The sequence below is a fragment of the Colletotrichum acutatum genome (assembly GCF_030867785.1).
Source record: "Colletotrichum acutatum strain CBS 112980 chromosome Unknown BDZ83scaffold_121, whole genome shotgun sequence".
Taxonomy (NCBI): Eukaryota; Fungi; Ascomycota; class Sordariomycetes; order Glomerellales; family Glomerellaceae; genus Colletotrichum; species Colletotrichum acutatum.
In genome coordinates this window covers 43,697-58,583 of record NW_026849115.1, presented here as the reverse complement: position 1 = coordinate 58,583, position 14,887 = coordinate 43,697, and the positions used below count along the sequence as shown (strand labels likewise).

The following is a 14,887-nucleotide window of genomic DNA, read 5'->3' as shown; positions in this document are numbered from 1 at the left end:
TGCACCTGTACGTCTTTCGACTTTCCACAACCTCGCCGCAAAAACGGAATCTCTCAAACCGCAGGAATTGGGGTGGAAGAAGGAACCAAGCGCTCTTGCTCCCTGTTCAAGCTTGTCTGCTTATCGCCGCACCGCACCGCACCTCTCGATGACGTTTTGCCCAGACGAACGGGAAGTGAGAAGGAATTAAACGACCGCAACTTCCGGAGCTTCAAAGACTCATATTTCTCAAAAAATACCACACAGAGCCAAAGTCGCACAAAGTTTGGAGCTTCAAATCGTCGATATCAGTCACAGTTAAACGGCGGAAAATCCAGCCAAAATGCAAATCGGACGCCTCCTTTCGACGATCGTCGTTGGTCTCACCATCGCGCAAGCCACACCGATCCAAGACAAGACTTCAGCCTCAACCCCTGATGTGGAAGAGCGCAAGGAATCGCGGGGCAAGGCACCCAAGTACTTTCAGGAATCAGAGTAAGTCATCGGGTGCTTCTCATACGAATTCTCATGCCTTTTTCTTCAATAGCTTTGTGACGATGAGATTTGGGATGAGATGAAATGAAAGAAGCGACCAAGGGTCTTCCCGAAACTCTAATAAACCATCCCATGAAGATCACCAACACGAACACCAACACCTTCATCACGACCTAATACCTTATTCTCAACGGTATAACTAACACCCACACCAGCTTCTCAATCCACTACGACGCCCGCTTCGCCACAAAACCCCTCAACGAAACAGCCCAGCGCGAAGCCGTCCAGGTCCTGATCCAGACCTACCTCGCCACCCTCCGCGACCTCGGCGTCCAGACCTGGCTCATGCACGGCTCCCTCCTGGGCTGGTGGTGGAACAAGCAGACGCTCCCCTGGGACTCGGACGCCGACGTCCAAGTCACCGAGAACGGCATCAACTTCCTCGCCGCCTACTACAACATGACGACCTGGTACTACAAGTACCCGTCCGTCCCGCAGGGCCGCTACTTCCAGCTCGAGGTGAACCCCAACTACGTCCGCCGGGGGCAGGACAGCTTTGACGAGGACAACGTCATTGACGCCCGCTGGATCGACATGGATAATGGCCTGTTTATCGACATCACTGCCGTTCGCTATGTCGAGGATCACCCCGAGGGCGACGGCGTGTTGGCGACCAAGAATGGCCACGAGTTCCGCGATACGTTCCTGTATCCCTTGCTTGATACCACTTTTGAGGGTGTCAAGGCCAAGATCCCTTACAAGTACAAGGAGATGCTCATCTCCGAGTACGGAGAGAAGGCTTTGACAAACCAAGAGTTCATGAAGTAAGTCCTCATAATCTCCAATGCACCCGCTGAATACTAACGTTGCTCTTTAGCCATAAGTTTGTTGACAGCAAGATGGAATGGGTTCCCACCGATGAACTCTGAGGCATGAAGCGTAGGTGATTGTACGAGTTTCACGGATAGGTGTAAGGGCTCAGGCGTTGGTCTCAGACTTTCGGACAAGGTGTCCGCCATTAAAACTGATCGGTCTTTGTTTGTGGCGTTAGGGAATACCCAAAGCTCTGATTTCAATAAGAAAAATGCCAATTATTCGCTCCAAGCCAAACCTCTTTATGTATACTCGCTGTCCATATCAACCTGCTCTTCGTGTCTCCAACCTAGTCCTCGTCATGATTCTCGACCACGACCTTCGCGATAGCACCGCCGCTCTCCACCATGCTGATCTTCCTGATATCGGGAATGTTAAAATTTTCGTGCCTCTCCTTCGTTTCCGGAGCGCTGCTCCGAGTACAGTCATCCACGATTCGCTTCAAATTAACTTGTAGAGCGTTCAGATGGACAACCAGGGGGCATTTTGAACCGCCGCTACAATTATGCGGGTTGTCGCTCGCCAATGTTTTGACGCGCTGAGCAATTGTCCAGAGCGTGGTGTTTTCCTGTCTCCAAACATCAATGGGCCACAATGTCTGGAGCGCGAGGAGCTTGAAGTACTCGCCGACTCGAGAGTTTCTTGTACAGACATCATCGTACAGTGTTCCGTTGCGACAAAGGTGGCATACCTTGGCGTTAGACGGGTGTCGTCGTCCGCAGCTGAGACAGAGCCGTTTGGTGGTGATATATCCTTCACCGCGGGTGTCTAGGAGGCTCTTGAAGGACCAAATGTGCGAGAAAGCTCGTACCACTCGGTCGTTGATATCAACCTGGAGCCCACCTAAAGTTGGATCGTATTAGCTGAATGTATTCGACACATACTAGCTTCTATCGAGATGCTATGGCGCGGAAAATCGCAGAAAAGGGGAAGAGATGATGGGGACCAGCAAAAGTATAGCTCTCTTGCTCTTACCGAGAGATTTGCACTTATGTAGAGTTATGAGCGGTGGGTTTTGGGCCCAGACTTCCCGGAAAGATATCGGAAGATTGCGAATAGCATACTGCCTCAGCTTCACGAGTTCGTCTTTGGCCCCAAAGTTATCCGCTGACTTCAAAAGCATTCCAAGCGCCACAACGGGTGGCTGTTCCTTGTCGGTAATGGCCCGGATGGCTTTTTGGCACCAGATGCCAATCCGCGGTGCGAGCGCGTTGTTGCACTTCAAGACAAGGTTGGCTTCCGAGACTCGAAGCAGCTCTCCGACTTCGAGCTCATTGTATTGATCAATATTGGCGTGGTGCATGATCGAAAGTATGCAGCGGAGGGCTTGCCCGTCAATTCCCGATGACCCAGGGGCGAGGAAGATGCAGAAGGCCTTGCAGCCATCCTTGACGGTGAACGCTGCATCGATCCACTTCGCAAATGCTGTCGAAATAACCCGACAGATCTGGGAGGAAACACGGAAGCCACCGAGCATTATGTGCTGAGAGTCGACGAGAATTACGTATAAGTCTCCGTCGGGAAAGATGGTTTCGGACTGACCAATGAAGCGCTCCAGAAAACCAGGAGCCTCCATTTGCGGCGATTGCTGGATATCCAGGGACTGAGGAACGCCCCCCAAAGGCTGTCCTTCGTGGAGCTGATGCTGCCCAAAGTCTGTCTGGGATTCTATCCCGGTCGATTGCGTGTCATCGGCCATCTTCTCAGATGGGTGATTTTCGCCGTCCATAGCAATACGTATAAGCGATAACTTCGTGGTAGTTTTAATGAATTATCAAAGCAGCGCAGGCCAGCAGATGGGGGTGGGATCGACGAGATGTGGCAGAGAGAATGGAGCGGTGAAGAAGGAAGTTGAAATAAAAAGTTTGGGTATTATCTGCGAAGCCTCTAGAAGAGTAGTTGCTCTGTCTCTTGCTTCCCGCTAGGATATTTATCCTGAAGGCAACTAACTGTCAGCACGATAGCGCTTGAATGAGGGTAAGACCTGCCTCGCGATACCAAGAGGAAGAGCCACCACCCGAGTCCTGAATGACAACGGGCAAGGCAGTGTACTTCGTTGACTCGCAAAATTTGTTTGGAAACTGGAACATGGCAGAAAGCTTTGAAAGTATCCGTTGATGCCTCTTGTGCTAGTTTGCCTGCTTATTCCAGCGCAAAAGTGTCAAACGGTTCTATAAACAGTTCGAGCACCTTAGAAGGTTGGGGGATTGACATCGATACCAAAGACCTTGCTGAGTGGAAACCTATGAAAGGGGCTTCTTGAACTGATCTGGAAAGATGATCTGATATCAAAATGCTCTTGTTGCCCAATTAACGCCATGTCCTGAAAGCCAAATTCACCAACTAACCCAATTCCCATTTGAGATTCGCCAAAACCACCTGCCCGCTCTACTTTGCTTCGCACTTCAACTCCTTGCTGGGCTCGTCCACGCCGTCAACCTTGACTGCATCATCGTCAATGGTAGAAAGCTTTAGCTTCCAGCCCCGGATGCCATTAATCACCTCGACCACGTTATCGTCAAGCTCACCCAATCGCTTCTTCAAGGGGCACCTCTGGTCAAAGTCACACCGGTGGGTGCTCGTTCCCCTGATCTTGATGAAGCGGCGGGCGATGTCAGCGATGGTGCCCTCATGCCATGCCTTCTCGTTCGGGTACAGCTGGTACTTTGTGAACATGAGCGTACACTCAGCTACTCGTGTCTCGGGAGAACAGACGACTGGGAAGTCGCCCACTTCAGAATGCTGGCCACTGGTAGGTGGGCAGTTTGGGCAATGCGTGTTCTGATTTCTCTTGTAGATGCGAAGACACTTGCTGCAGCGGGAGGTATCCATCAGACCAATCTCGGATTGATTCCGTCCAAGGTCGATGATGGTTTCCTGCAAGAGAGCGTACAGACGTCGCTTGACTGATTTCATCTTGCGAACGATGTTGCCTATGGCGTGTTAGCAAAAGTGTCTCTCGATATTCATCCTAGCAAACTCACGAATGATATTGTCCAGTAAGGCAGACACAAACTCGTCATCGGACCAAGCGTTGAAGTCAAAGTTCATTGGAAGATACAAGATAGCAGATCTTGTCATCTTCTGGAACTTTGCCGACTCGCCGAGGAGCGCAGTCGCTGCCAAGAGGTAGATAACGTCCCCATGTTCCACCTGTCCAAAGTTGACGAGCCAGTGATTCACCCACAGTCTGAGAGACGCAGAACAGTCGTACTTGTCCAAGTGTACGGCCATGACTGCAATCATCTTGGCACTAAGGTTGTACCACTCGTCTTGGTGCCTGTAGTGTAGAATGGAGAGGATGATCTCCATGGCTTCGGGGTCGTCATGGCGCAAGATGATATCGGGCTTCAAATCGGGTTGAGTCTTGGCGCCTTCCTCAAGCTTAGAGACAAGAAGAGAGTTGAAGGATCTGGATGCGACTCTCAGAATATGAGAAGAGACGAGGAACTTCTTCTGGGTGTTGTGAGCGACAATGAGAGCAACGTCCCAGGAGGGGTGAAGCTCAACGATGGATTCATCTGCCATCTCAACGTCAGCCATCTTGGGACAGTTCCGCTGATAGATGGTGTTTCTTAGAGATTTGAGTGGTGTAGATGTGATTTAGACGATGACGACATGGAGAATGTGACACTGCACTTGATGTTTTCGAAGTTTAGGTTGGAGATGTAATGTCGAAAGATGAGTGATTTTGTGTCTTCAAAATGATGGAGAAGATAAGTGAATGAAGTCACGAAAAGACTGAGGAAGAGTGAATGAGATGTATGGGAAGGTAGGCTCCCCCTGTTCCAGAGACTAACGATCAACCGAAGGAAGCTGAGAAGTGAGGGTGCTGTTGCCCGAGTCTGAATGACGAAGGCTGCCCTTGTATTGGTAGATCGAAAATCACGTCACGAGGTCGAAAGTTGGAAGAGTCTGAGAGAAGGCAAAAAGTCCTGCTTTCCCATCTAATACCTTGAGTCCCCCATGACTAAATCAGGCAATCGAGAAGGAGCTGTAGGCGGAATATTGATATCGAGGGCAAGTATGATGGTATCTGAATGAAGGCAAGAGTGACATTTAAAGGCCTAGTAGATTTAGATGCAGCTATGAGAAGATAGATTCCAGTAAGCAGACGATCTAGGAAGGTCTGCCGACTTGTGTCATTATCGAATCTTCCTGAAGTGGCGTAGAGGCTGTCGAGTCCAGGGCATTTCCTTGGCCTGGCTGGCAAGAACTACGGGAAAGGCAGAAATCGCAATTGAGAAGCAGGATGGCCTCGACAAGGAAGCTGCTATTCATTAAAAGCTGACATGCATCTCAAATCTTTGAGTGGGAAGAAGGGAGAGTAAGGTACGTGAGCATGTAGTTGACAAAGCGATGGAGGGAGTACGTACGATGCATTCATCATCCCTCATTTCATCAGCTAACCAGGAAATGAATCTCTGCTTATGATATAAATACATGGCTCGGACCCAGTAGATAATATTAGTAGCAGAATGTCTTCTCAATTGTCTTTCAAGATCAATGTCCCTTTTCATCCACAAGCAGTGACAAAGCACTGGATATTGGAGAGCATCGTGTGTGGAGTTTCAAGTCTGGATGTTGATTGTGCACGGGTCACTTGTCGATCTGCAGGGGGGGGGGTCTTGTGTAAAAGGTCGTCGCGACACGCCTGGCCAGTACTTTAGTAGACGCGCCGCCCCTCAGTCTGCTGTGTAGAGATCGGCCTGAGCTCGTTCAAGTATGCGCTCCAAAGCACAGTAGTCATAAATTGACGCCTCCTTCTTCCTCAATGATACATCTTTTGTACACGACAAATCTGAGGGTTTCATTTGCCCTTGCGAATTCTTCCTAGTCCGCAGTCATGACCAGTGAGTCCAGTCGCAGAACCCCACCAACGAGCGATACTGACCTTCAACAGCACGAGGGGAGCGCATGCAACAGCGCATGCGAGGAGCTGGGTGAGCGATTCCGGCCCCATAAATGCTTCTTGTCTAATCAAAACGTGAAGACATGGCCAGATTGAGGACGTTTCATTCCAATTGGACTTTGGCGATGACCTCACAACCGACATCGAAGCACAAACTAGCCCCGAGAGGCCGCCGCCTCGACCGACACCGACCCCGAATACATCTGCCAAGCGGCGCAGATTAGACAGCGAAACAGCGCGGCCTGGCATCACCGAGGCGAACAATGTGAGCCAGATGCAGAAATCGCCGGGAAAACCCGATGTCTACGAACTCCAAGAAGAAACCTCTACCGAATCCGCCCAAGCCGCGGTTCCGCAACCCGCAGCGAGTCCCGATGCCGTTGTCGAAGCTGGCGACCCGGACTCGGTCAAGTCTCTACCACCACCACGACGCGCTCCATCAGCGTCGTTTGTTTCACCAGTATCGAGGAGGATGACAGCAGATAACACCGAGGTGGAGGAGAGTCCTGCGGATGCGCCGGGCAGTGGGAGACGACGGAGGATCACAACAAGCAGTGCCGTCGCGTCGAGCGCAAGACTACAAGAAGCTCTATCCCCGGGAGAAAACGCGACAGAGACGGTTCCAATATCGTCTCCTTTGGAGCGCAAAGTGCGGCGGAACACGACCAGCACTCGGAGGTCCACACTCAGCTCTCGTGGGAGTCGTAATTCGGCCGCATCTGCCAACGAGGACCTGGACGAGCTCTCCCCGGACCGGACAGCAAACTCTGTCGATCGGACGAGGTCTCCTGAGCTTTCTTATCATGCGGAAGCAGAGCCAGAGGAAGTGGTAGATGAAGCATCAGAAGTACCTGCCGACGTATCAGAACGAGCAACAGCGAACAACTCTCAAACCGAGTCGATACTAGGACCGGAGCTGGACGCGATCGTTGACGAAGTGCTACAGCAGGAACAGGATCATGATGAAAGCTTGGCAGAGGAAGTGGGCGCGAAAGAAGCAGCTCAACAACTGGGTCGAAAACGACCACGCACGAGTCCACGAAGATCATCCCCGGAACCAGATTCTACGATAGCTGAAGAGGAGCAAGAACAACCCATACCGAAGAGGCGAAGGAAACAAGCTCAAAAGAGCCCAGCGAAGCAGAAGCAAGGCAGACCGAAGGCGGCCTCCAAAGGCAAGGCGGCTTCTACAGCGAACGACGCCTCACCCAAAACTGCACAGAAGCGCAGGAAGAAGTCTGGATCAGATGGGGTCGATGAGGCTGTATCCATCCCCGTGCAGCGCTTCACAAAACGTGTGCAAGTGGCTGAAGGCGGCGACGACGAAGCAGATGTGCTCGCTATGGATATCCCTTTCGCCGGGCGCGGCGGTGTGAACACGGTCGACGTGTTGACCCATATGTGCGACGAGATTATCGACACTAGCATAGAAACTCTGAAGGAGGGAGTACGTAATGCCCAAGATGCATCCACCAAGAGGGAGCATCGCGTGCAGCAACGGGCCCTGGAGGCGTATCAGGACGAGTTGAGGACGCGGCTCCTCCAACATGTGGGTAGATCCGCATCCCGAGGCAAGGTGGTTGCCACCGTACCGTGCTGACTCAAAAAATTCAGACCATTCTCCTCGACACGCTCCACAGCTTGCGCAAGCGAGTACGCAGTGTCCAGAAAGAGAGGATCACTCTTCGGGACGAAATTATGCGCATCCGAGCCGAGCGAGACCAGGTGGCGCTCCGGAAAGATGCCGTCAGGATTAAGCACGAGAGGGTGACGGAAGAAGCACTGGTAATGTCACACCCTCACCCTGCCCAAAAGGCGACACCACACACCTTAACTCAGCCTTATGAGCTCTTTCTAACTGCCCTTTGTATTGTGTGTGCCCACAGAACCAATTGAGCTTATCTTCGCAGATGCATGACATTGACATGGCCGTGGAGCGCGGTCGCGCGGCCCCCGAGTTGAGCCCGGCTGAGAAGAAGACGGCAGAGTTGGCGAACCTCGAGATTTTGATATCTAGAATTACGGATCAGGCCTGTACGCGCAGCGACACGGGGGGCACGCTGAAGCAGGTGAAGGATTTCAACGCGTTTCTCGAACGAGCTGCCGTAGCCCTAGAGGGTCGATAGACGAGACGCAACAGAGAGACCGGAAGAGAGGCAACAAATGGCCAAAGCGATGGCAATGTGGTGTATTTGCCCACGTCATATCTGATCTTCACGACGAGTTGGCGTTCATGTACGATGCTTGGGGCAAGCAAAGCTTGGGCTTTTGGGGGGAAGATGCAAGGAGGGGAGGGGTTCGACGGGTGGCCTTTGCCGGGGATACCCAGGAGATTCGGCTTTCGGCTCCCCTCCCCTCTTCCCAATCGATGACTATGATAATTCAGGCCAAAAAGCCAAAAGAAGGAAAGCAGCTGCTTCAGCTTCCAGCCCTTTACGGGGGTTTTACCAATAGGCGGGCGTTGACTTATTTTACCGCGCCGTTCTGGTGTAAACTCTATTCCCCAATAACACGACGGCCCAAAGAGGGAAAAAGCTGTCTTACTTGGGAGCTGTGTAGAGCGCCATTTACTTTTGAATTGAAGACGAAACTCAGCGCCAGAGCAAATCTAAACTATCCCAAAGAAAATCGACGAGAGTCTGGACCCTTTCCCTGACCTTTTCCAAATCCGAGAAGAACTTTTTTTTCTCTTTGGAAGTGACACTATTTTTGGTCTTGTTGGTCTCCATTCCCCCATTTTGACGTCACTAAGCCTTATTCGAGTATGACTATGCGCCCTCCCCCATCCTCGTCCCAAACTATCAGATCAGACCTCTCTTTCTTCTGTACTCTTCTAAATTACCCTGCAATGCAAGAGACAGTTGAGCCTAAGCCATCGTTGACATCCGTCATTCTACCCCATATAGTACCGTCGAATACCACCGTAACTGGCTGGGGATCCATGGAAATCGGGGTGGCCGTGTTGTCACTTTTGGTAGGTGTCCCGGGTCCGTGTTTTTTTTTTTTTTTTTTGTTCCCACTCTCCGCAATGTGGCGGTCGGCCACCCGGTAACTTCCACCCTGTTAATGGACCGTGAGGTAACTGCGCAAGTGTGGTGGTAAGGTTGAGCTTCCCGTGCTGCCCAGTGTGCCCGTGTCATGACATCCCATCACGGAAGTACGGCACTTTTTCCACCCTGTCTTGCCTGTCCCCCATTCGTTTCCTGCAAAGTTCCTACAATCTAATTCCCGGCCTGCCCTACGTGCATCACACGCCCCCCCTTCCTACTTCTCTCTCCCCTTCGCTGTTACTCTGCCCCCCTCCAAGCCCCTGGACCCTGTGCTTCGCCCGACAACGAAGCCACAGAGGAGAGACGAAAAAACTGGGCTTTGGCCAAGGCGTGTGGGCGAATGATTGGATGTTTTGATCATACTTTGCCGCTTTTGCATCCGATATGAGAGAGAGAGAGAGAGAGAGAGAGCTGCGCTTATTTGGGGGGCCCAGTGGAGGGAGTGCGAAAACCGGGAAAGGCCACCTCAGGACTCAGGAGGGGAGAGGGGTGTGTGTGACTGAACCGAGTGAGTTGGTCTGGTTTGAACAGGATAGGATACCTAGGATAGGATAGGCCAGGATAGGTCACCCCGACGAGGTTTAGGGATCCTCGGCCACCGACCGCTTCAGCTGGGCTCATTGGGTCATTGGGGGAACGAGGGGGAGGAGGGCGCCGAGTTCTCCTGGTTGCTGAGGTGTGCTGCTTTGACTAGCTACGTAAGTAAGGTAAGGTATGATGGTGAGCGAGTACATAAAGCGGGAGGGGGAAGCTTCTCCTGGCCCTTCTTTCTCTTGACCCAGTTGTTAATTCAAACCACCATCACCATCACCATATAGAAGTTCTCGCGTCTTTTTAGGCCCGTACATACAACCTACCACCTCTCTTTCCACCACCAAAAACAAACCAACCGTCAACATGCCCGCTCCCGAGGCTCCCCAGCAGCAGGCCCCCATGGAGGTCCCCGTTGAGAACGGCATCGTCACTCAGCAGCCCGTAAGATTCCTTCCACTTCCCATACCACTCACATCTCCATGTGCTGACAATGAGAAAGTCCGCCGAGCCCCAGCCCGAGATGGGTCTCCGCGGTGGTGAGGAGGCCGGCTGCGAGCTCTGCTGCGGCCTCTGCGGCTGCGAGGAGTCTTGCTGCTAAGCAATCCATTCCACGATTGACGGGAAGATGACAGTGGAGGAAATGAAACTTTAGGGAAGAGCCTGAGGGCACCCTTTTCCGGCGTTTAGGGGCGATTACCACCATCACCTACCTACCGATTCTAGGAGGGGAAGGGGAATGACTTGGGACTTTTGGACTGAATTACATATATCACCGATAAACAATCGAATATATTACAACTTCACAACACATTCTAAACTTTCAATTGTGACTAATAAGCCAAGCAATGTCGTTGAAGAATAGAGGCTCAAAAAAAGTCTTGAGTGATGCGAGGCGGCGGTCCCTGGGCTGCCAAGCTTTCAAGTGCGCGGGTAGATCTCTTGGGAGTCTTGGCACGCCTTAGCGAGGTGCTTGGAGGGCTGAGTGGCAGCAGTGTGCGAAAGGGGGGGGGGGGGGGTTCGGGTACGTCAGCGAGGGAAGGGCGCTGCAGAAGTCGACCTACCCGTTACCCGCAAACCGAGACATTTTTTTTGCCAGCTGTTGCAGCTCTGCTGGTCACTGCGCCATGCTGTCAACGCCTCATCTTCTCCCCGCCATTGGATTGTCCTGCATCACCGCCTTTTTCTAAACTCATTGAATCTCCGTGGAAGAATCATTCTAGGTAGGTGGAATGGAAGGAATCACCTTTCAGGGCCTCCCAGCGTCGTCATTCGTGCCAACGACCGTGCAGCGAGGCACCACGTACTCAGGAGAAATGACGATGGACCTCCCGAGTCCCGTCTTCTTCCCGTCGGTTCCGCGAAGCATGCCCCCAACCCCCGTGTTCTCTTTCCTCGATACCTCAGCCGATGCACCCTTGACGTGTTCACGAGCCCATTCCTGTCATGGTTTCAGACTTTGCAGGTTGCTGAGTGATTTGGTGCGATTTTCCCGATCACTACCTACTCTTTTCCGCCATTTGCTAGTCTGACTTCAGGTGAAACGCGAACTCTACCTTATTCTGTTGGAAATCCATGAAGTCCCCCTCACCCGTACCCTATCCCCTGCCAACTCACCTCCCTCCCCAACTGCCGCGGACTGCGGACCGGAAGCTGAACCCCTGGCTCTTTTTTTTTTCTCCCTCTCTGAACACTAGATGGGATGAGAGTTTCATGGCTGACGCTGACCCTTGCTGAGGGAATTACGGGGGAAGAGGAGGAGGAGGAGGCCGCCTCGGTGAAGTTTTGAGGTTAATACCTACTGTTCCTGAGGTATTGCCGTGTCGTTTTCGTGTCGGTGTGAGGTTGATCAAAATCACGTCACAATTCCAGCTCCCATTCTTCTGCTTGGCATTTACAGCTTTGCCATGTCAATATTGACGTTGAGTAACGCTCCAGGACATGACACAGAGTGTGTGCGTTGGGCGACGAAATTGGAGAGAGAATTGAGCCAATCTCAGGGCAGGCTCTTCTTGTGCATTTTTGAATGCATACTTGTACAGAGTAGTCTACAGTCGCTTTTACAAAGGCTGACATCGTGATATGCAACGCCCGCGGGCGCCTGAACCACTTGGCGAAACCCATTGCCTCAACTTGCATCATCTCACAGGGCTTGTCTTACAGATGACTTCTGTTGCAGAAAGCCCGAGACAACCATCACCTCAGACCACAAGGTCTTTTTCACTTTCCACCGCCAAACGTCCCCGAGATACGATCCACAATCGTAGCCTTGCCCTCGGCCTTGCGCCTCTCCTTCTCCTTCTCCTGCTCGTCCCACAGCTTCTGCACGTTCTTGGCCACCTCGACGTTGGCCTGGAAATCCGCCCGCAGCGCCGCCTCCTCGGCCGCCCTCTCCGACTCGGGCAGCTGCTCCAGCTTCTCCTTCCACGAGGTCTCCAGGTCCGGCCTCGGCGTGTGCGCCGTGGCTGCGGCCGGTGCGGCGACGGGTATCGTGAAATCGAACTTGGGCACAGGGAGCCCATCCTTCTTGGCGGCCTCCACGGCCTCTTCCTGCTCAATCATGCGCCCGTAGAGCTGGTCTGCGTGCATCTGAATGTCTTCTTCCACTTGGGCTGAGCGGCCGTTGATGGATTGGTAGCCTAGAGCTTTGAGGAATCTCTGTTTGGAAGTAGTGTTAGTATCATGTGATCAAGAACTTCCCCTGCCGAGGTGAATTGAAGATGGTTCAAGGGGGATATCCGTACCGTCTGCATGGTATAACACCTCTCAAACTTTTGCACCTGACGCCTGCACATCTGCATCCTGTCCTCCCAGTCGCCGCTCTTCATGCAGTTCACCCACTCCTCCTGCTGAATGGCGCAGTTCTCGAGCGCCGCCCTGCCAATGTTGTGCTTCCTCTGCTTGAAACCGTCCAGCACGTCCATAAGCTTCTCGTGGTCCGTCTTCGTCTCGGCCTCGATCTCGGCGTAGGGCCGGTACGTCTTCCACAGGTGCGCGTACCGTCCGTCCTGGAAGAGGCTCTCTTTCGGCACAATTGGTCGTTCTGCGGCGGCGGCGGCAGCATCTTGTGACTGTGATTGTGACTGGGCGTGTGCCTGTGCGTTTGCTTCTGCCGCTAGTGCTGCTTGCGCGGCGATTCGTATGGCCTTTTTCTCGGCGTCTTGGACCTGCTGCTGCTGCTGGATCTTGACGGGGGATTCGCGCTCGAGGTATTCGCGGAGCTTGGGGTCGAGGGACTTGAGAGGGTCGTCGGACGAGGCGCTGGGGCCGAACCAGCCGTCAAACCAACCCATTGCGACAGACAGACTCGAGGATAAACGGAGAAAGTCTTTGGGAGAAACAAAGAGCTTTCACCTGGACGAGTTTGGAAAGGATTGAGAAGCTTAGGGACTTTCCGGCTTGTCGCAAACTGGAAGCTCTGGGAGAATTTCGAGGTGGATGGCCTTCGTCCAATCAAATGGCTGAAAAGACAAGGAAACAGCTGTGCATACTGGAGACTGCGCACTGTATCTGGCACTGTTACATCAAGGTCACTCCAATTAGGCTGTTTTTCAGTACGTTTGATGACCTTCAAGTCTGTAAGTGCGTCTCCCTAGCTACCTATTTGGCATTACTCCGTAAATCAAATGTGCTGGTGCTATTTTCGATTTGGGCTTGTTTTGCTATCATTACCGAGCTGGGGCTTCCATTTGCATAGCTACAGTATCTTGCCATTGAGGCATCTATTTACCATGACAGCTCTCCACGTCTTGGTCCGAAAGACCGTCGTTATGAGGGATGTAGTGATAGGGTCGGATGGGGCACAGGAACAGCATGTCACTGGATCACCGAGGAGTCTACAGTGGCACAGTCAACCCATCCTAATCATTTTTTCGTTCATTTGACCCGAGGCGTATCGCAGTTTTCCGTTCCCGCAAAAATCACAAGCCCCTCGTGTGCCCAAGACAGCCAGAGAAGGATGTCTAGATCACAACCACGTGGCTTGGCTGATCGAATTCATTTTGGTCTCTAATTCTGCATCTATAACACAATCATGTGGATGCAGTTTCCCTGATGACCTCCCATCCGGTATGTAATGAAGAACCCACACCGCAGTCACGCCGTAAATGCCAATGAGCCGATTTAGAACTTGCTGAAGGACTTGACAGCCTTGCCGGTGCGGGGAAGGACGCGCAGGACGTTGAAGCGGACCTGGAGCCGGTTGTGTTAGCAAAACAGATTTTTGATTGAGAGAGAACGAGCCCTGGGATCAGGCGTCGATCGTGGATATCGCGTCGCAAACGTACAGTCTTGCTGAGGGGTCTGCACTGGCCAACGGTGACCTGGTCACCCTCCTCGACACGGAAAGCGGGGGAAACGTGGGCGGCGAGGTTCTTGTGGCGCTTCTCGTAACGGGCGTACTTGGGGATGTAGTGAAGGTATTCTCTGCGGATGATGAGGGTGCGGTGCATCTTGGTGGAAACGACGGTGCCGGTAAGGATACGACCGCGGATAGAGACCTGGCCGGTGAAGGGGCACTTCTTGTCTGGAGGGGTCCAACGTTAGCATCTCAGTCCCTTGGTTCGTCTCTGTGTTGTTTCCCAGCGCGCGTTGCAACAGTCCCCCGTCGTGTGCCGTGCATTTCCTCCTCTTGTTCTCCAGTTCCGATCCTCTTCTGCCATCGTTTTTGCAGTCCTCCATTCGTGTCGCAAAGTTTCGTCGAAATAAAATTGTCGTGGCCGTCGCGCGCGCATGGGATTTCCAACACTTCAATCGATCTCGCTCGCAAACGTACCGATGTAGGAGCCCTCAATGGCAGTGGCGGGGGTACGGAAACCCAGACCAACGTCCTTGTACCATCTGCGGCCGCTCTTGCCGGGGCGAGCAGACTTCGCCTTGGTCTTCTGGTTAAGGAAGATACCCTTCTGCTTCTGGAAAGCCCTCTCGGACTGGACGGTCAACTCGGTAGCCATCTTGACGTCGTGGTGCGGTCGACTGGGCGGGGGTGGGTGCTGTTGAGGGTTAGGAAGTCGTTGATGCTGAGCCGCAACTTTTCACCAGAGTCTGC

The 14,887-nt window shown here is 52.7% G+C and overlaps 6 protein-coding genes across 6 annotated transcripts; 2 read left to right on the top strand and 4 right to left on the bottom strand.

The window, feature by feature from the left end:
* Nucleotides 1-322: 322 nt before the first annotated feature.
* BDZ83DRAFT_756241 (LicD family-domain-containing protein) lies at nt 323-1,403 on the top strand (the record flags this gene model as incomplete). The annotated part of the gene is made up of 3 exons (XM_060514720.1): nt 323-474; nt 690-1,298; nt 1,352-1,403. The coding sequence occupies 3 exons, from the start codon at nt 323-325 to the stop codon at nt 1,401-1,403; spliced, it is 813 nt and encodes a 270-aa protein (XP_060360330.1).
* A 318-nt stretch (nt 1,404-1,721) lies between these two features.
* Nucleotides 1,722-2,923, bottom strand: BDZ83DRAFT_722979 (uncharacterized protein; the record flags this gene model as incomplete). Its single annotated transcript, XM_060512521.1, has 3 exons — nt 1,722-1,757; nt 1,781-2,190; nt 2,323-2,923. The coding sequence occupies 3 exons, from the start codon at nt 2,921-2,923 to the stop codon at nt 1,722-1,724; spliced, it is 1,047 nt and encodes a 348-aa protein (XP_060360329.1).
* A 654-nt stretch (nt 2,924-3,577) lies between these two features.
* BDZ83DRAFT_708337 (uncharacterized protein) lies at nt 3,578-4,875 on the bottom strand (the record flags this gene model as incomplete). The annotated part of the gene is made up of 2 exons (XM_060511558.1): nt 3,578-4,280; nt 4,332-4,875. 2 exons carry the CDS (start codon nt 4,873-4,875, stop codon nt 3,736-3,738), a joined length of 1,089 nt encoding a protein of 362 aa, XP_060360328.1. The 3' UTR covers nt 3,578-3,735.
* Nucleotides 4,876-6,193: 1,318 nt separating this feature from the next.
* Nucleotides 6,194-8,385, top strand: BDZ83DRAFT_756238 (AT hook domain-containing protein; the record flags this gene model as incomplete). Its single annotated transcript, XM_060514719.1, has 5 exons — nt 6,194-6,200; nt 6,251-6,290; nt 6,341-7,808; nt 7,874-8,044; nt 8,146-8,385. 5 exons carry the CDS (start codon nt 6,194-6,196, stop codon nt 8,383-8,385), a joined length of 1,926 nt encoding a protein of 641 aa, XP_060360327.1.
* A 3,675-nt stretch (nt 8,386-12,060) lies between these two features.
* On the bottom strand, nt 12,061-13,133 carry BDZ83DRAFT_587957 (uncharacterized protein; the record flags this gene model as incomplete). Its single annotated transcript, XM_060506087.1, has 3 exons — nt 12,061-12,498; nt 12,585-12,935; nt 13,008-13,133. The coding sequence occupies 3 exons, from the start codon at nt 13,131-13,133 to the stop codon at nt 12,061-12,063; spliced, it is 915 nt and encodes a 304-aa protein (XP_060360326.1).
* Nucleotides 13,134-13,962: 829 nt separating this feature from the next.
* BDZ83DRAFT_587909 (ribosomal protein S17) lies at nt 13,963-14,792 on the bottom strand (the record flags this gene model as incomplete). The annotated part of the gene is made up of 3 exons (XM_060506084.1): nt 13,963-14,031; nt 14,127-14,365; nt 14,615-14,792. 3 exons carry the CDS (start codon nt 14,790-14,792, stop codon nt 13,963-13,965), a joined length of 486 nt encoding a protein of 161 aa, XP_060360325.1.
* Between the last annotated feature and the right edge of the window lie 95 nt (nt 14,793-14,887).